Source organism: Saccopteryx leptura, chromosome 12 (assembly GCF_036850995.1).
Source record: "Saccopteryx leptura isolate mSacLep1 chromosome 12, mSacLep1_pri_phased_curated, whole genome shotgun sequence".
In the NCBI taxonomy this organism is placed as follows: domain Eukaryota; kingdom Metazoa; phylum Chordata; class Mammalia; order Chiroptera; family Emballonuridae; genus Saccopteryx; species Saccopteryx leptura.
Genome location: NC_089514.1, coordinates 11,018,907 through 11,037,845, shown reverse-complemented (window position 1 = coordinate 11,037,845; position 18,939 = coordinate 11,018,907). Strand labels below are relative to the sequence as shown.

General features: G+C 60.2%; 1 protein-coding gene across 4 annotated transcripts in view; it reads left to right on the top strand.

Annotated features, from left to right (window-relative positions):
• MINDY4 (MINDY lysine 48 deubiquitinase 4) overlaps positions 1-18,939 on the top strand; it is a 108,250-nt gene that overhangs the window by 67,234 nt on the left and 22,077 nt on the right. For all 4 annotated transcript variants that reach the window (XR_010747511.1, XM_066354016.1, XM_066354015.1 and 1 more), the window contains exons 12-14: positions 321-386; positions 5,284-5,351; positions 17,670-17,733. Coding sequence is in view for 3 of the 4 variants with exons in the window: in XM_066354016.1 (XP_066210113.1) it covers positions 321-386; positions 5,284-5,351; positions 17,670-17,733 (198 nt within the window). In the remaining variant the exon portion in view is untranslated. The remainder of the gene's footprint in view (positions 1-320; positions 387-5,283; positions 5,352-17,669; positions 17,734-18,939) is intronic.

The window sequence follows — 18,939 nt, the reverse complement described above, 5'->3', positions numbered from 1 at the left end:
CTCTGGACGGAGGATTTTTGCCTGACCTAGCTTGTTTCCTTTGACCTCAGTCTGGGCACGTGTGCCCCTGGGAGCCTAGAAGGGGCTCACTTTACTGGATGTTTTCTCTAAAAGTGGTTTTTCCTGACCTGCCCAAGAAAGCAAGAGACACTTACGTCAGCTCCTTGCCACTCGACTCGGGACGCTGTCCGCCGGGCTTAGAACCGGCCCGGATGACCTGGATAGGACACGGGCCCCATGCCCCCCACCCTGTCCCCACCCCCAGGCGCTTCTCAGATCTCCCGGGCTGGGGCTTCACCCATGCATTTGTGTCTTTGCAGCTCATACTGCACAGTCTGACCTGCTATGAAGAGCTGGTGGCTTTCCTTCAGCAAAGCATTCGCCAGGTAGGCCCTGGGTCCCCTTGGCGATGTGCACCGTTAAGCCTTCCGCTTTGTTTGAGAGGAGATGCTGGTGGAGTGGAGCTGGTACCCTCACACCCAGCCTGGGGGGCGGGGGTGGAGGCCGGGAAGGAGATGGCGCTGGCCCTGGGCGCCGTGGCCGAGGGCAGGGGGCGATGGGCTGGGGAAGAGGAGACTGGGGGAGCAGGGACCCAGCTGCTGCCATCGCGTCGTTGAGGGCCGGCTCTGAGGTACAGGTGCTGCCACAGCGGGGTGGGGGGGGCCGAGGGAGGGGACTCGATGGTGAGAGCTTCCTCTCGGGCTGAGCCGAAGCCGCCACCTCCGGAAGCAAAGAACCGTTGTTGGCGAGTGGGAGCCAGCAGCAGCCGGGGCGGTGACGAGAGCACGGATTTCTGGGCTACGTTGGCGGTCTGAGCACTGCTGATGGAGCGCCTGCCCACCACCCCGCCTGGTGTCCTGGGAGGCGGGGCCGGGTCTGACAGAGCACGTGGAGCGCCCCCCCCTCTGGAGGAGATCTGGGCGCCCGTCTGGCTGCGAGAGGGGCCGGAACGTGGCCAGGACCCGGGAGCAGCACAGCCAGGGGCTGGGGGCCTTCGGCGTGGGGCTGCGGCTCGGGGCTTTGGGGAGGATGGCTGGAGCTGAGTGCTCCGAGGGGAGAGAACGTGGTCCCCGGAGGTGTGTGTAGGTCACGCCCCTTCGTGGCTCCGTGGCCTTGGGCCTCGAGTGGGGGTGACAGTAGCAGTGCCAGCCTCGGGGCACTGGGCAGAGCACCCGGGTCCACATCACAGGGACCGTTAGTGTTCCTCCTGGACAGCGTGATCACCGTCTCGTCACGGTGTAAGGTGGCCCTGAGAGGTTAGGTATAGACAGGAGAAGGGAGAGGGAAGCCTGGCAGAGGGCGGTGCTGTGTGGGCCCAGGCCGAGAGGCCAGTGGCCTGAGATCCCGAACTCTAAGGTCCCCCGGTGTTGACGTCGGTGTCAGCTGAAGGACGTTCTCCTGGGCCGAGCCGCTCTCCTGGGGTGTGGCCACTCCCTCTGCCGCCTCTAGGCTGCAGCCTCGGCTCCTTGAGGCTCTTTGAGGTCCCGAGAAGGTGTTAGAAGACTTGGCGGTGAGCCTGGAGTGGGAGAACTTGCCAGATATGGGGGCAACCTGGACACTCCGGCGGTCACTGTCCCCTTTCCCGGCACAGTGCACCACAGACCAGGAAGTGCCCTGGCCCTCCCAGCACGGACACCCCTTGGGCAGGAATGGGGGGCCTGCTGAGTCCATGGGAGGCAGGAGTGTGGTATCTGGGGCATTGATCCACCTGAGATCCTCACCCCCAGAGTGTGGTCTCTGGGGCATTGATCTACCTGAGATCCTCACCCCCAGAGTGTGGTCTCTGGGGCATTGATCTACCTGAGATCCTCACCCCCAGAGTGTGGTCTCTGGGGCATTGATCCACCTGAGATCCTCACCCCCAGAGTGTGGTCTCTGGGGCATTGACCTACCTGAGATCCTCACCCCCAGAGCTGTTGCCTTGGGGGCGACTCAGTCCCAGGAGAGGCCCAGAGCCTGGCCGGGGTACCCAGACTAGGTGCTGCCTCCCTGCACTGGCCACTCTGTCCGGGAGGTGCAGGGGAGGGGCGCGGGTGTGAGAGGTCCTGGCCTAGGTGTCAGGAGTCCCGGCCTGGCTGTCACTTGTTGTCTGTCCCTGGCTGTCTCTGATTCTCCGTGGGCATAACCCAGTGAGCCATCTGCTAACTCAGTGTGCTCCTCCCCCCCCTCCCCAGCCCAGTGTGGCCACAGGTAGCCCGTAGCAGGGGCCTGGGGACCTTGGTTCCTTGTGGCCTCAGGAAAGGCACCGGGTCTCAGTTGCCTATCTGGAAAATGGAATATGGACTAATGAGTAGATCACTCCCAGCTCTTTACCATCCAGCTGTGGTTCTTTAATAAGAAACATAAACGCAGGGGAAAGAATGGCTTCCAAATTAAGTACCAGGCACTCTCCATATGCAGAAAGGAAACCCATTATTAAACACTCCTAGAGTGTTGTGACGATGTAGCGACACATGTGAGAGCAAAGCCTGATACCGTCAGTGTGCATGATCTGACCAGGGGAGCCACAGCCAAGGGTATCTGTGCTCACATTGTTGGGTAGAGCTGATTGTGACAGTCGGGAGCCACCGAGGCCAGTAGAGCGAAGTGCCTGGTGAGGCTTCCAGGGGGCAGAGGAGGGGCCCTGGGGCGACTCTGTGACCCAAGCATCTGAGTCCCCGTCACTGCCCACTGATGGCCCCTGAGTGACCCCTCAGCACTGGAGTCTTCTACATCCTTGAGTATAAGATGGGACCTTCCTCCTCCCTTCGCCTGTACCCCCAGGGTGACCACAAAACCCAGCAAGACAGCGACTGTGACAGAGGTTGAGAGGGTGGGGCCAGTCCCAGGGGAGGGAGCTGCCCTTTTCCCCTCGGCCTCTGGGCTCAGAGCGATTCCCCCTTCCTGCCCGGCTCTGTCCCTGGTTCAAGGGGTCCGTGGCCAGCCCTGCTCTCTCTGGAAGGCAGTGTTTTCCCTGCACTTTAATTTGTGTTTTTGCTGGAAGCCATGGAGCTGCCTCAGCACTACCCTCACCAAATTCATTTTTCATGGCCTGGGCCTAAGAGGGCTGGATCGTGCCAGGGCTGGAAATGAACACTGAGCCATCTCTGCCCAAAATAAATAGCCTCCTGGCTGAGTTTTCATTACCGCTCGCCCTCTGGGCGAGATGTCTGGCTGGCCCGCGTGCGCTGGGCCTCCGCCCCCCGCCCTGACTGGGGCTCCTTGGTGGGCTCAGGCCTCTGCGGGCCAGAGCCGTACCGGGGAGTGGCCCCTTCTTCCCAAGTGGGGCCGGCCGTTCTCCCAGATCCGGGTGATGGTTTCCGGCCTCTCAACGTAGGCGCCTGGCCCTGTGGTCTCCCATGTCTTGGCAGCTTGAGTTTGATGAGATAATTTTAATAATTTTTTTTTTAAACAAAGTGGGATATTGGTGCCATTTAGTCATGGTCTGGCGAGGGCCAGGAGCCCGGCTGGGGGTCGTTTCCTCGCCGTCTGGAGTCTCACCTACCCAGTCCACCCGGAGGCCGCGGCCAGGGCTCGTGCTAGTCCCCTTGAGGGTGTTCCAACGACCGCGGAAAGGGCTGGCCCTAGTCGCAGTAACAGTCCTTCACACTTACAGAGGGCGAGGGCTTACCATGGGCCTCTGTGTCCCCTCCCTGCAGTCCTGCGGGGGGACGGGCGCTGCAGGCGTGGCGCAGGGGGAAGCAGACGGAGGAGTCGTGGCCTCCCCGAGTCAGGGATCAAGCCCGTGGCAGGAGTCGGTAGGCACTTTAGAAGGGGAACTGAGATGAAGGGCGCTTTGCAACATGCACGTCTGGGGTCGGGCTGCGGCGAGGGCGCAGGTGGCCCATGTCCTCCGGGGCTACGTTCCCGGGGCAAGGACGTCAGCCCTACACTCTGCAGTCGTCAGAGCGCGCACCACAACCCGAAGTACGCGTGCGTTATCCTTGCTTTGCAGATGGGGAAACGGAGGATGACAGAAGTAAGGTGACCGACCGGCCTGAGGTCACAGAATTAAGTTGAGATTGATATAAGATTATTGTTGATTCATTCATTCCATTCCTACTTCCAAAAAAAAAAAAAAAGGCTGTAAAGTTACTTTCTGAAAAATGACGTCCTCAGTCATTTCTGTGTTCTGACTATGGTAAACCTGCCCTCTGGCCTCAGGGCCTTTGCACGTGCTTTGCCTCTCACCGGGAACAGCGTTCCCTTCTCTCTCTTGACTCCTCCTTGTCGCTTGGGGTTCTGTTCAGACGCCACTTCCTCCGGAAAGCCTCCCTTGACACGCCCTCCGTCCCTAATTCCTGTCGTGTTGAAGGCCCTGTGATTCCCATCAGAGAAGACCCCTCCCCACCCTTAAAAAAAATAATAAATAACCTGAGGAGCGTAGGTCTTATTATTTTTACCCTTGTTTACAGATGAGAAGACTAGGGACAGAGAAGTTAAGAAGTGTCCTTGTGGTCACGTAGCTAGGAGTGGCCGAGCTGGGATTTAAACCCAGGCAGCCAGACCTTGGACTGTGGGCATCAAACCAGGGTCGGGACTAGGGGAGACAAATAAGGTGCTCACCTTGGGTGCAGAATTCAAGGGGGTCCCCAAAACCTCAGTAATCAGCATAAATAATATTGTAATACAATAGCTAAAAATTAACAAAGTTAATCCAAAAAATTCATAAGGAGCAACATATAAAAATTTTTATAAAAAACCAGAACCTCCCTCTCTCGTGCCCAGCAGACCTCACTGCCCCTCCCGACCTGTCGGCCTCAGCCCGCTCTCTGCGGCTGTGCCCACAGCACGGTTCTTTGGAGTAAGGTATTGGGAGTCAGAGGGCGCCCCCTGCAAGCCCACCGGGCTGTTACCAGCTGCACAGCCTCGGGCCACTTGCTCGGTTTCTGAGCCCCGACTTCCTGACGTGGCAGAGGGCAGCAATGGCTGCTCCTGGTGTTTGTTTTCCCTGCTTTCCTGATGGAGCAGGTCTGTGAGAGTTTGAAGTGTGACAGCGGAAGATGCTTGCATTGGACAGGGGTGGGGGGGCTGCTTCCGCCGCTGTTGCATCCTGACCTCCAGGACTTGCAGGTTGAGGGTGGGCTCCTTGGTGGGCACTGTGTCTGCTGCCATTGTCACTCAGGCTGGGGTGTTCCTCGGCCTTGAGGGGTCTGGCATGGTGAGGCCGGGACAGGGTCTGCCTTGGGGCCACGCAGCCGCCCCTGGGGCTCAGGGGCAGCTGCTCCCCGGGCTGTGGCCCCCAAGGAAGTGAGAGGAGGGAGGTGCGGGCCTGATGGGTGCTCCTCCTTTCTCCCCTTCCAGTTCGAAGTGGGCCCCTTTGGATGCATCCTGCTCACGCTGTCTGCCATCCTGTCCCGGTCCACAGAGCTGTGAGTACCCTCCGCCTTCAGTTCCCGGGGCGGCTTATCTGTCTCGTTCCTGTGCCCGCCCCCCCACCCAGAGCGCAGCGCGGTGCTTGGTGCCCGGTGGTGTGCCCTTAGTGAGCCTGGTTGGAAGGAGGAAAGGCTGGTGGAGCGGAGAGCACTTACCCTCTGCGGACACCCGTGTTCAGTGCTGCCTGCTCTCTGGTCTTCACACGTGTGCTGGGAGTGCGGGGGTGACCACTTCACGCATGTGGACTCCCCAGGGACATGTGCGGGGAGGGACACTTGAGTCTGAGACCTGCGAGCTGACCGAGGGCCCCTCAGAGCTCAGGGGAAGGGGACTCACCCTGGGCCAAGGCCTGTGCCAGCCCTGAGGAGGTGACTGGGTGGGAACCCAGGGGCCTTGGAGGCAGAGGGCGCAGAAGGCTGGGTCCCCAACCTTCGGTGTCCTTATCAAATGTGACCTCCGGGCCGCCTGAGAGCTGGAGCTCCCCCGTCATGCTCATTCCCTAGGAGCCTTCTTACCCATGTTTGTCACCGGGGCATTTTGTCACCAGGGAGAGTTCAGATTAATGGCACATTAATAGTTTTGTGAAGTACGATTGATTGCGCCGTTCACTTCCAAGCAGAGAGCAGGCCCGGGGTGTGGAGACCTGGGGGAGTGTCTATCTGCTTTGCGGTGTTCGGCGTTGGGGAGCACTTGGGAACAGCCCTGAGCAGGTGGGCCCTGCGCAGTGGGGAGGTGGAAGGCGTCGCTGGGCGGTGCCCAGGCCGGGGAGGCCCCGGTGGAAGGAGACACTTGCTCCCGTGGCTGGGCCCGGGCGGCCCGCCCTCGCTGCCCGCAGCCGCTGGTGCTGGGGGGAGGCCGGCCGGGGCCCTGAGGCCTGGTGCCTCCGGCCTGCCTGCTGCGTGCTGCCACTGACCTCATTAAGTGCGTGTGTGCGCACAGCGTTTTCTGCTGGCATTCTTCTTCTAATCCTGCCATAATGACACGATTCATTCCTGGCCCGGCTCACGTGCGTGGGGAGCGTAAGCAGCACTGCCTCCCTCCCAGGCCTGGGTTTGCTAATCCCGGGGCTAACAGCGTTGTGACGGCGGCAATGTGTGTGTGTGGGGGGTGTCTCCTGGTGTGGTTAGACCCCTGACCTCGCTGGAGGGGCCTGGTGAGATCTGCCTGTGTGATCCTCTCAGCCTCGGTTTCCCCATCTGTAGAGTGTCTTGTTCAGCCCTGGGGGTCGAGGCCCTGGCTCACCAGCCTGGGGGCGGGCTCTCTGTTCACACGCCTGCTCCTGTGGGGAGTGGTTCTGGCCGTCTGTCTGGGCTGCTTCTCCCCCACCCCCTCCGCCTCATCCATCCCCGCCCAGGCCGAGGCACCTGGGGGACATGTGCAGGGAAGGCTGCCCCGCTGGACCTACAGAGCCTCATTCATGCTCATGGGCCTGAAGCCAGAGTCCTACCAGACCCCTTCCCTTTCACCCCCCCCCCCCCCCACACACACACCAGCTGCAGTCACCTGCCCTTGTTCCCGGGCAGGGGAGAGAGAGTATGTTAATGACGGACCCCTTCCCTTCACGGCCCTGAGGCCCTTCCCGTAGCCTGGAGGCCGATGGCTTGGAGGTCTCCCTGGCAGCGTGGCCAGCCGGCTCCGCCCTCCAGGAGGCCTGGCACAGAGACCTGCACTAGTGCTGGACTCGGCAGGGCACTGGCCGGGTTTGTCTCGCCCCTGTGGCCTCCCCGCCCCTTTTCTGAGAGGACAGTGTAGAGCAGTGGTCCCCAACCCCCGGGCCATGGACCGGTACCGGTCCGCAGAGAAAGAATGAATAACTTACACTATTTCCGTTTTATTTATATTTAAGTCTGAATGATGTTTTATTTTTTGAAAAATGACCAGATTCCCTCTGTTACATCCAAGACTCACTCTTGACGCTTGTCTCGGTCACATGATACATTTATCCGTCCCACCCTAAAGGCTGGTCCGTGAAAATATTTTCTGACATTAAACTGGTCCGTGGCCCAAAAAAGGTTGGGGACCACTGGTGTAGAGGACATGCTCGTCGGCGCCAGGCAGCGGGACCCACAGCAGCCCACATCTCGGGAGCTTCTTGTGTGCCAGGCCCTTTGCTCTGACATGTAGCTCATTCAGCTCCACAGCCACCCTGTCGTGTGGCACTGTTGTGACAGCTATCACCCTCCCCGTCTTTCAGATGGAGAAACGAGGCTTTGGCAGGTGACTGGCTTGGCCCTAGTTCACTCAGATCAACCAGGGAGTCTGAGCCCAGACAGGGCTCTTTGGGTTTGCTGTTTAAGGACCTGAACTTGGGAACAAAACGGACTTGGTTCCAGGCCTGACTCTAACCCTCGGAGCCCGAGTTTGTCTGTAAAACGGGGATGAAACTCCTGCCTCTCGAGATTGAATGGAGACATAAATGTGTGTTTGGCACGACTCCCGCTGGGCAGCAAGCCTGAGAGAATGGCCGCTGCTATCTGGCCGTGTCTCTGCTGTGCTCAGACGCCTCTTGTGCCCTCGGGCTGGAGGCGTGGCCACAGGGATGTCCTGCCGTTGGTGATGGTCCACCTGCGGCTGTGCTCACCCTTGCGTGCACTCCCTGAGTGGCCCGGGGGCTCCGTGGGCACGGTGCTGTTCCTCAGGTTGGGCGGAGGAGCAGCGGAAGACTCCTCCCTGCTCTGGGAGTGCGCCGCCCAGAGGTGTGCTGGAGAAGACACTCAATTCTCTTATGCGTTTAAGTTCAAGATTAGTTAGGCTACCTCAGGCCATCCGGGAGGCATGGGGCAGTCCTTGGGTCTCATGGGCCACTGCTGGGGCTTCTCCACCCACCGCCATGGGCAGTCCCAGGATGGCTCCCTGACCACTCTCTGCTCTCATGGGGCTGCTAGAGACCCTTGGGGTGGGGCTGACCTGTCCTCCTTGTTCCAGGGGGCTTCCTGCAGGGGCGGCAGCTGTGAGGATGGAAGGCAGGACTGACAAGGAGGACAGGAATGCCCTGAGCAGTCATGATGCTGCCCAGACCCCCAGAGAGGATCATGCTGAAGTTACTTAAAATAGCACATTTGCATTCCTGGCATTTCTGAGGGATCCTCTGAAGAAGCTCTTCTCACCTTGGCCATTGGGAGGGCAGCTCCCGGAAAGGCCCACGCCCCTCACAGGCCAGTCACGTTGCATGCCCCACGGAGCTCCCCTGGGCTCCCCTGAGCCTCTGGGCTCCGATCTCGGGAGGGATGCCAGGCCTGGCTCCAGGTTCACTGTGACCCGCTTGGCAGTGACAACGGACCCAGGACAGTAAAAAGCCACCTATTCTGGCCTGCCTTGGGGGGTTAGCAGCTCGTAAACACCCTTCCTTGTAGACATTGGGGCACCCGGGGGAAACGCCACCGGCCCAGGCCCCACTTGTCAGACGGAGTGGGTGACAGGGCACAGAAAGGAGAGTGTCCTCATTGGCTGTAACGCTGCTGTGGGGCACTCGGAGCCCGTCCTCGCTCTGCTGCCCACAAGCCGTGTGGCTGACCCCACCTGTGCCTTCGTTTCTCATCTCTAACGGGGGGTGGGAGGGGGGTGGGTAGTGCTTCTCAGTCTCTTTGTATAGTGAAAAGAATCGGATTTCTTTTTTGAGTAAACCGTATGGTGAAGCTCAGCGTATGAAGCAAAACTGCTTTCCCTGGAGCAGTGGGGTTGGGGGGGGGGGCGAGCCCTGCTTGTCCCGCCCTGCCCCCCCAGCCAGGCGTCTCTTTGAGGTCCCTGTTATGGAGAAGCCCCTGCTCTGTAAACAGCTTGAGAACTGTTGGGCCAGGTGCTTGCCAAGGACCTTCCGATCTGGCTGTGCCAAAGCCTCTGAGCCTGGCAGGGTGAGCGGTGACTGCTTTGGGCAGTGGACCACATGTCCTGGTGGCCCAGAGAGAGAGGAGTGTGTCCCGGGTCACGTGCCGTTCAGCCAGGGAGCAGTGGAGCGGGGGCCACGCACCCCACCCCGTCCTTCACAGTCACAGTGTGTGTGACAGAGGCTGAGGACACGCCACCCTCCCTCCTAGCAGGGCTCTCGGACTCGTGCCCGAGGCCCAGGGCAGCCCTCAGTCCAGAGCCAACTCCTCCTGTCCCTTGGCTGTCCCCGGTGCTGGGGAGCCGGGGTGAGGGCGTGCGGCCTGGCTCCTTCGCCCCCAGAGGCTGAGAGCGCAGAGGCAGAGCTGGCCCTGAGTGCCGTCCGCCCGGCCGCCTGCGAGGCCTCGCGAAGGGTTCACGTTTTCCCCGTCGATGTCAAACCCTCCGCTTTCTTTCCTCAGGTCTTGAGTTGCTGACAGTACATCTCACGCAGGATTCCAGGCTGTCCCAGCCCCCCTGCCTTCCCAACCGCAGGGCCTGAACTTTCTCCAGCACGCCCCATGGGCGCTCGGGGCCCAGGGGCTGGCCAGCCCGGAGCCAGGCCTGCGCCGTGCAGCGCTCGGCCCCGTGGGAGGCAGTGGTGGTGGGCCTGGCACCAGGGAGGGCTTGGGCCTGGGCCGGCGGGAGACAGCTTGTAGGGGAACCTCTTCATGAGGGGGACCCCTGGCACCGATTACAGTGGCAGCCTGCTGCCCAGAGCCCGGCTGGAAGGTCCAAACTAGGAGGTGGTTTGTCATGTGCTGCAGTCGTCCCTGGACGGCACGGCAGGCGGCGAGGGCGAGGGCGGCGTGGCGCTGTCACTCTCCAGTGTCCAGGAGAGCAGGATGCCACCAGCAGCCACAGCAGCACAGCTGTTTCTCTGTGGACAGAGCCCCGAGATGAAAGCCACCGTGAGTGCTGGGAGGCAAAGGCCAGTGACAAACTCAGTTCTTAGCCGCGTCAGCAGGAAACTCCACTGTAAATCGATTCGGATAAGAAGCATGGGACTTCAGGGGAGGTTGTCCCGTTGCTGATGCCTTGCCGTGGCCCGGCCTGGGTCACACCGATCGGGGGCAGTCGAAGCCCGCTCAGGCCCCCTCACTGGCTGCTCGGGAACGGGAACCCTGCCGCATCAGGAAAGCAGGTGTGAGTGGGGCGGGGTCAGGGCGGGGCCGTGGTGGAGGCCCCCCCCCCCCGGTTCCTCGGAGGAATGAGGAGAAGCAAAGCCCCCTGTTCTGGCCAAGCTGGGGACCATTTGCACGCTGGTGGGCCAGCAGTTTGCGGGGTCCGGGCTTGAGCAGGGGGCTGTTCTTGATGTGAATCCCAGGTTTTTGGCTGTCACCATGTCTGTGCTGATGGGAGAGGGTGACAGGCGTGTGTCCACTGTCTCCTCCCTTGTCTGTCACAAGTGCCTCACTCTGCCAGCCCAGGACGAGAGGGGCACAGGACCCCCCAGACCCGGCGCCCGACTCCACACAGACCGCAGCTGCTTTGCGGCCCTGCGCAAGGCCCTTGGTCGCTCTCACCTGGGTCTCCCACGTGTGACATAGAGACAGTACAGGATGGTCAAGGGCCCTTCCTACCCGACATGCCAGGATCTTTTGACTCTAGCTGGGAAATGGAAGGGAAGGAACTTCCTCAGTGAATTTCACATCAGCTTTAACTTTGATTCAGATTGGGGTGGAGGCCATGATCACTTTCAGCAAATGTGTCCCAGGAGACCCAGGTGGTGGGTGGAAGTAGCCCCGAAGTGTGCCACTGGGAACAGGTGCCCCAGCCAGACCCCACTGGCCCTCTTCCTGTCCCGGTCCCTTCCCTGGGACCCGCCCGGTTCCTGTGCAGTGACCAGAGCTCCATTCTGTAGGTCTCTTGTTGGCTCCCTCTGGGGGTGTCGTGAGGCACCCTTGCCCCATGGAGGGTAAAGCGAGGGATCCTCATTGCCACCCTGAGCTTTTGGGGCTTACAGCAACCCCAGGGGAACAATGGGCCATTATCTCATTTTACGGATGTGGGAACTGAGGCTTCAAGGAGGTAAGGGCAGGCTGGTGGACACTGTCACTCAAGCCTCCAGGCGCCTGGCCTCGGGCCCTGTGCCTCATTGCCCTTCCTGGGCTGGGGGAGCAGTGCCAGGTGCTGCTCGGCTGTGCCTGCCAACCGAGAAGTGGAGAGCAGGAGCCCAGCTGGGCCGCACGGACCAGACGCTTGTCCCTTTAATCTCAGCCGACCTGGTGTGGGCAGGGCGGGGCTGGTCCCAGGCTGCTGAGATGGCAAGTCCTGGCCAGTGAGCAGCAGCTGGTGGTCTGCCCCTGGATGCTGAGACTGAGGGCTGAACGGGGGCCCACTTCCCATGGCAGTGAAGGGTGACCTTGCCCGGGACACGTGTCAGGGCTGGGGGAGTCCTCTGATCCTCAGTGCACCCAACCTCCTGACCCACTCACCCAAGGGCCACACCCCTTGCTCCACAAAGGATTTGGGTGGGCAGACAACGAGGACGGGCCTGGGAGGAGGGGGAGGTAAGAGACCTGGTGGAAGCATCTTCTGCTCCAGACCAGCCTCTGTGCCGTGTGGGTCCAAGGGAGCTTCCTTTCTCCTGCCTCTGCACACCTCCTGGGACCCAGCTTCTGGGGGCCATTCCACCATGGTCTCCCCTGAAGCCTCTCCCTGGGCAGGCTCACAGAAGTTAAGGCCTTTCTGTGCACCTGCAGGCTGAGAGCCCAGCGCTGCAGAAGTTAGGGCCTTTCTGTGCACCTGCAGGCTGAGAGCCCAGTGCTCACAGAAGTTAGGGCCTTTCTGTGCACCTGCAGACTGAGAGCCCAGCGCTGCAGAAGTTAGGGCCTTTCTGTGCACCTGCAGGCTGAGAACCCAGCTGCAGAAGTTAGAGCCTTTCTGTGCACCTGCAGGCTGAGAGCCCAGCGCTGCAGAAGTTAGAGCCTTTCTGTGCACCTGCAGGCTGAGAGCCCAGCGCTGCAGAAGTTAGAGCCTTTCTGTGCACCTGCAGGCTGAGAGCGCAGTGCTGCAGAAGTTAGGGCCTTTCTGTGCACCTGCAGGCTGAGAGCCCAGCGCTGCAGAAGTTAGAGCCTTTCTGTGCACCTGCAGGCTGAGAGCCCAGCGCTGCAGAAGCTAGAGCTTTTCTGTGCACCTGCAGGCTGAGAGCCCAGCGCTGCAGAAGTTAGGGCCTTTCTGTGCACCTGCAGGCTGAGAGCCCAGCGCTGCAGAAGTTAGAGCCTTTCTGTGCACCTGCAGGCTGAGAGCCCAGCGCTGCAGAAGTTAGGGCCTTTCTGTGCACCTGCAGGCTGAGAGCCCAGCGCTGCAGAAGTTAGGGCCTTTCTGTGCACCTGCAGGCTGAGAGCCCAGCGCTGCAGAAGTTAGGGCCTTTCTGTGCACCTGCAGGCTGAGAGCCCAGCGCTGCAGAAGTTAGGGCCTTTCTGTGCACCTGCAGGCTGAGAGCCCAGTTCTGGGCACCAAGGAGCCTGAGGGAGACAGCATAACCCTGCCGTCACAGTGCCTGCTCCTGGAGGGGCAAGGCCGACACAGGAAAGTAGCTGGGGGTGCTCCTAGGAAGGGGATGTCCAGGGAGAGATGCGGCACATCCATCCTGGGGCGAGGGGGTGTTTTTTGTATGGAGCAGGGACATTTAGCAGGGCCCTGAGGGGTATGTGGGAAGGGCTTTGTCAGACAGCGAAGCGGAGTAGGCGGAGACCAGCGGTGTGGGTTTGCAGGGAACAGTTGTACAAGGTCGGGTTGGGAAGGAAGGTGCTAGGATGTGGGGAGGGTGGGGGAGGGTGAGAGGGAAGGCCGCTTGGGAAGGGCTGGGCATCTCTGCTTACTCTTCCCTCCTTCCACGCCCCTTACCCTGCCGCTTAGATCCCATCCTCCCCCTTCCTCTCCAGCTCCTTTGGAGCCGTCTGCCATTTACCAGGGCTTGCTATGGCCTCAGACCTTATTGCAACAGCACTTTGAGGTGGTTATCTTGTTATCCCCATCAGGGGTGACATACCAAGGCTCAGAGATGGGAAGCAATTTTCTCAAGGTCACACAGCACAGGTGGCAGAGGGGGCCTGACACCCAGGTGTTCTGACTCACTGTCCACTTCCTCTCAGTCTTCCTGGGAAAAGAGTTCATATCCGCCCTACCCAAGTCCCCTTTCAGATGCTCATGGCTACATGGCGGCCGCTCAGAGGCCTCTGTTTGTTCGGAGTTCTTGGCCATGAGGTGAAAGATTGAGGTTGCGGGAATCGTGACCTCTCATTGTTTTTTCGCTTGTTGTTATTATTGCTGTTATTGTAGGAAAAAGGAAGTGATAGTTATCAAGTGCCAAGTGCTTTATATAGTTTATTTCACTCAGTTCTCACAGCAGCCTCTGCTAGAAGGAGGCAGCAGCACACTCATATTGCAGGTGGGGAAGCCGAGGCTCAGAGACGGGAACAGCGGGTAAGCAGCTGGATTTGAACCCAGGGTGCCCTGACTTCCCAGCCCAGGGTCTCTTAGCTGTTCCACAGCTGCCCTCTACACTATTGTCCTCGGAAGTCAACAGCATTCCCACCAATGAGGGGTGCTGTCTCTGGAGGCCGTGGCAGGGGGCTGGGGAGTGCAGTGGGCAGTGTATCTCTGGGGAGGGTCTCTGGGGAGGACAGGCAGGAGCTGGCCCTGAGGGATGTGGTGGTCCCCCTGCCTCCCAGGCTCCAGGGGAGAGGAGGTGGCTGGCTGGGCGGGTCCTCCCCATTAATTACTGCCTATTTTAGGCAAGATGCTTTAAGTATCAGAGTCATGGACTGGGCACACTCGCTCACATCCCAGAAGGTCCCTGGAGACACCTGGCTGCAGTCCTTTAGTGTTTTGTAAATGAAGACACAGCTGAGAGAGGCAGGGACCTGCCTGAGGCCACTCAGATGTCCAAGGTTGAGCTGGCCACTGACCTGCCTCGTGGACTTTGATTTTAGGTGAATGGCTATGACCATAGGCTGGAGCCTCGGCTACTTGGACATAGTCATTGTTCAATGAATTGCTCATTCATTCATTTACTCACTCATTCATTCATTCATTCAAATGTTCAGAATGCACGTGGGTCCGTCTTAGGCTAAGGGGACAAGCTGTACCCAGTCAGGAGTGGGGTTTCGGGGCTTTCCGGCCTGTCTGACCATCACGTGTTTCAGGCCACAGTAGATACTGTGATGTTGGTACTGGGGACATAGTCCTGGCCAACTGACGCTGTGACCACAAGTCCCTTTTCCTTCCTGGGCCTCAGTTTCCCTATCAGTAACACAGAGAAGGTGGTTCTTGTCCTCCTTGAGAGGGGACAGTGAACTTGAAAGGGTGTGAAACAGCAGGTTCTGGGCTCAGGTGTCCTAAGCTGCTCAGCAGCAGAGTCCTGCCCTCAGGGACATGTGGCGGCGGTGGAGGGCCCAGAGGCAGCAGAGGGCGAGGCCCGGTTCCAGCACTGGATCTGGACTGGCACGTGTCACTGGGCCGGTTCTGTGTTTCCTCTGGGCATCCTTTTCCCCATCTGTGCAATGCTGAGCCCTGAGGTCTCCCGGCCTCCACACCTTCTCTGTTCTGTTTCCAGGTCAGCAGTGTCTGCGGGACCTCCATGGGGGAAGCGGCCCTGGCTGGCATCCTGGGCAGAGCTCTCTGTCCCCTCCTCTGTCCCTGGGTGAACCGGGCACCCTGAGGCCGGGCCGTCACACCAGGCCCTCGGTCCCAGTGCTCGCCCTTTGTCCCCAGAATGCTGAGGAGGGTGACAGCAAGGTCGCCAGGGCCAGGCCCCTTCTTGTAGGTTTCTGTTCCCTGGGCAAGTGCACTCAGACCCCCCTCACTCTGAGCTTCTGCAAACCCCAGACCCGGCAAGCTCCTGCTCCTGGCTCCCCCCAGCTCCTATCACCCCTTCTGTGTCTGGATCCTCAGGCTGTGCACGACTCTTCTGAGCACAGCGTCGTTGGCCCCTGGAAGACAACCGTCCTATTAGAGTGGATAGTTGTCAGTCCCGGGGAAGGCCTGTCCCAGCGCGCTGCTCAGAAGCCCTGGAACTATAGGAACCTCAGTGCTCACCGGCCCCCAGTGCTTCAGGCCCTGTGCCCTGCACCTCCCAGGGAGTCCTAGGGGTTCCCCAGTGGGGCCACAGGGGCTGGTGAGGGGGGAGAAAGATGGGACCACGTCTGCACCCCATCAGCCAGAGCCACTCTGCCTTGTATTCTGTACCGGGCTTCTGTGTGTAAGAATTCATTTGAAGAAAGGGCTCCAAGTCTAAAAAGATGTCAGAGGCCCCCTGTATGAGTTTCCCAGGACTGCCTTCACAAAGTGCCACAGACTGGGCGGCTTAAAGAACTCAAGTTTATTATTTCACAGTTCTGGGCGCTGGAAGTCCAAGACCAAGGTGTGGGCAGAGCTGGTTTCCTCTGAGGACGGCCGCCTTCTCTCTGTCCTCACGTGGGGTCTTTCCTCTGTGCACGCACCCCTGGTGTCCCTCTGTGTGTCCAAACGCCCTCTTCTGAAAAGGACACCGGTCAGATTGGATTAGGGCCCACCCTAACGGGCTTACTTAACCACTCCTTTAAAGCTCCTGTCTCCAAATACGGTCACATTCTGAGGTATTAGGCACTAGGTTTTCAACATATGAATTCTAAGGGACACGATTCAGCCCGTAACACCACTCACCTTGTGCAAGCCCCTCACAAGGACATGAGACCAATAAATAAGGGAGAGGTTTCGCCCGCACAGCGAGCCGGGGCTAGAACGCAGACCCGGTTGGCGCCCGGCTGCACAAGCTGCCTTCGCTCCGCTCCTGCAGAACCGTAACTGTTGTTCCTCCTCTCAAGGACTCCTCAACGCTCAGCCCTCCAGGGAATTCCCCTGGAGGGAGGTCTAGGCATCTAGATTTGCCAAAGTTGTAAATCTCTTAAGCCATAAGCTGCTCCTTGGCGTCTCCCGAACGCCCTGATGTGAAATACAGATGTTCCTCCCTTTTAAGCTCCGAGCCCACTTCTGAATTTCCCATCGTGTTTGCACCTAAGGATGCAATTACCATTTCCTTCCATTGTCCTTTCTGCCTGTCCCTCTGCTCCTAGCTGACGCAGGCTCTCAAACCCGCTGGGTGAACACGAGGCTGTGAGATTGCAGAGATCGGGCTGCTTCTGAAAGCTTCTGGTGGCTCGGGGCCAGCGATGCTTATCAGCCTGCCCTGGGCTCCTCCGAGTTATTTTCTTCTTTTCAGAAGATGCCTGTATAGGCCGCGGAGAACGTTTCCATCAATTCTTCTGCCTAGCTGAGTGCGGCCCTCGGCCATCTGTACCCGCTGGGGCTCCCTCCCAGACCCTCGGGCTGTCTGGTGGGCCAGCCTCCAGGACCCGTCCGGAGGCCCCCCTGGTTCTCAGCTGGGACTCACAGTTCCAACCCCAGCCGTCCTCTCGTGTGGACCGCAAACCGGCCCCGTTTGGCCGCGGTCATTAAAAACCACAAGAAAGCATTTCTGCTGCAGAAGTCACAGAGCTTGGGTTTCTGAGCTCATGTGGGAAGGATACAGGGTTCAGGGTGTGCGTTTCAGGTTGGTGGACTGATCTTAGGTTTAAAGCATAAAATTGAGACCAGGTTTCTCTCCTCTTCCACAAAAAGGAAAAACAAACATGACCCCTGAGCCCTTCCTGCCTCTGGGCCGCCTCCCTGTGCTCTCTGTGGGGTAGGGGCGAGGGGGGGCAGGCTAGGCCTGCGCCCAGGGCTCGGTGGGCAGCAGCAGAGGGAGCCAGGTCCCCGGCCTCCCTGGCGTCACCTCTCTGAGCTCTTTTCCATGGCTGTAGAATACAGGAATTCTTACTTCCCCCGGAGGCTGGAGGGCTGGCATGGCTGGGTCAGACTGTGTTCAGTACGTGGGGTTTCCCATCCACGGCTCTGTTCAGCAATCATGCTCCGTCTCCCAAGGGGGTGGTTTTGGGTCGGTAAAAGGAACGAAGTCCCAGAAATCCCCCTTCGGCTTGAGGGACTTCTTTCGGCACAGGGACTTTCCTCCCCTGAGCCTTGGTTCTCGCCCGGGGTCAGGAGCAGCGTGTGTGCAGGGTGGAGTTCATGGTCTGTGCCTCGGTGGTGGCAGCTAAGACCGGAGGCCATTCCTCCCATTTAACAGGCTCACAGACTGAGGCCCGGAGATGGCAGAGGGTGTCCTAGTCCCCACCGTCAGTGACAGTTGGAATGTGAATGCAAGGGGTAGGGTTCCAAACCCAGGGCCTTTCTCCTGCGCCGGCAGAGGGCCTGGCGAGGCCAGAGTGGAGGCGGTTGCTTAGGGAGAGTGCGGGGGACTCGAGGAGGCCTGGGCTCCAGCCCCGAGGGAGGGCGCGGAGCAGAGAGCCGCAGCCAGAATGCCGGCCCTCAGCCTGGGAGCCGAGGGGACCCCTGGCCGCCCGGCGAGGTCTGCCCAGCAACCCGAGTCGGGCAGAGACGTACTAACCCGCATTTTCTGTGTTTTCCAGCATCCGCCAGGACTTCGATGTCCCCACCAGCCACCTGATCGGAGCACACAACTACTGCACACAGGTCAGGGGGCGCAGGGGTGTGGGAGCAGCTGGTGCTTCTTCCCTCCTCTCCTCCCTCTGTCCTGCCAGCCTGTCCTGTGCCAGCCTCTGCCGAAGGGGCCGCCGGCACAGACTGGGGACCCGGAGCCAGCCAGGAGACGATGGCCGGGGCTCCCTTACATTTGCACAGGGCGGGGTCTGTACAACAACCCTTCCCTCTGCCTTTCAGCAGAGGGGCCTTAAGGGGCCTCCTGCAGAAGGGGAGACACTTAGCACAGCCTTTGTCAGAGATCATCCCAGGCCTGGGGGCGGCGAGGGAAGGGGCTATTCAGGATCCTAACAGTGATCACTATCTGTGAGCGCCAGGACCGGGAGCCCAGAGCTGCAGCTGGCTTCCGTGGGTGCCTGCCCTGCACGCAGGGCCTCGCAGACGGGCCCCTGGGCCACAGGTGAAGCTGACCCTCACGTGTAGCGCAGACGGGCTGGGTCCAGCCGATGGGGCCTGGCTCACTGTGCAGCCTGTCCTGTGCCAGCTCCTGGACACCACGCAGGGGCAGGTCGGGGCCTGTACTTTGTCGAGAGCACCTGAGAGACTGTGGGGTGGCTGCTGTCCACCTTCCTAGCGGAAGGCCCCAGGTTCCTCTGGCCGCCTGTCGTCCCCATGGGGTGCCCCCTTGGCAGGCAGAGCCATTCAGCCCAGCGGGGGGAGGGGGGGTTCAGCGGGCACAGAAGGTGCCAGACCGAGTTCGGGCTGGGTTCTGAACTTCGTGGCTGTTTTACCTGCGGACCAAGCTGGGGTGATTTTCATCACGTCCCTGAGACTCAGTTTCCTCGGTGCTGGAATGAGGTGTTTGGACTGGACCGATGCTCTTTAAACTTGGATGTGTGCATGTTCCCTCCAGGGTCTGGGTGAGCAGACTCGGCTGAGGGGTCTGGGCTGGGGCCCGAGATTCTGCACTTCTACCAGGCTCCCCAGGGAGGGTGATGCCGCCGGTCCACGGGCCACAGTTTAAGTAACAAGGGACTGGACGGCCACTGAGCTTTGCCACTGTGTGATTGTGCGTCTAGGGCCGGGAGCAGCCTGGTGCCCCACCGCAAGGAGGCTCCTGCTCTGAGGAAGGTCGTGCACATTGTCCCGACGGGGAGCAGGGCCCTTCAGTCCCCCCAAGAACCAGGTCTGCAGAAGGCTGCCTGGCCAGTAGCCGCTGCTGCCCCGAGCGGCAGCGTC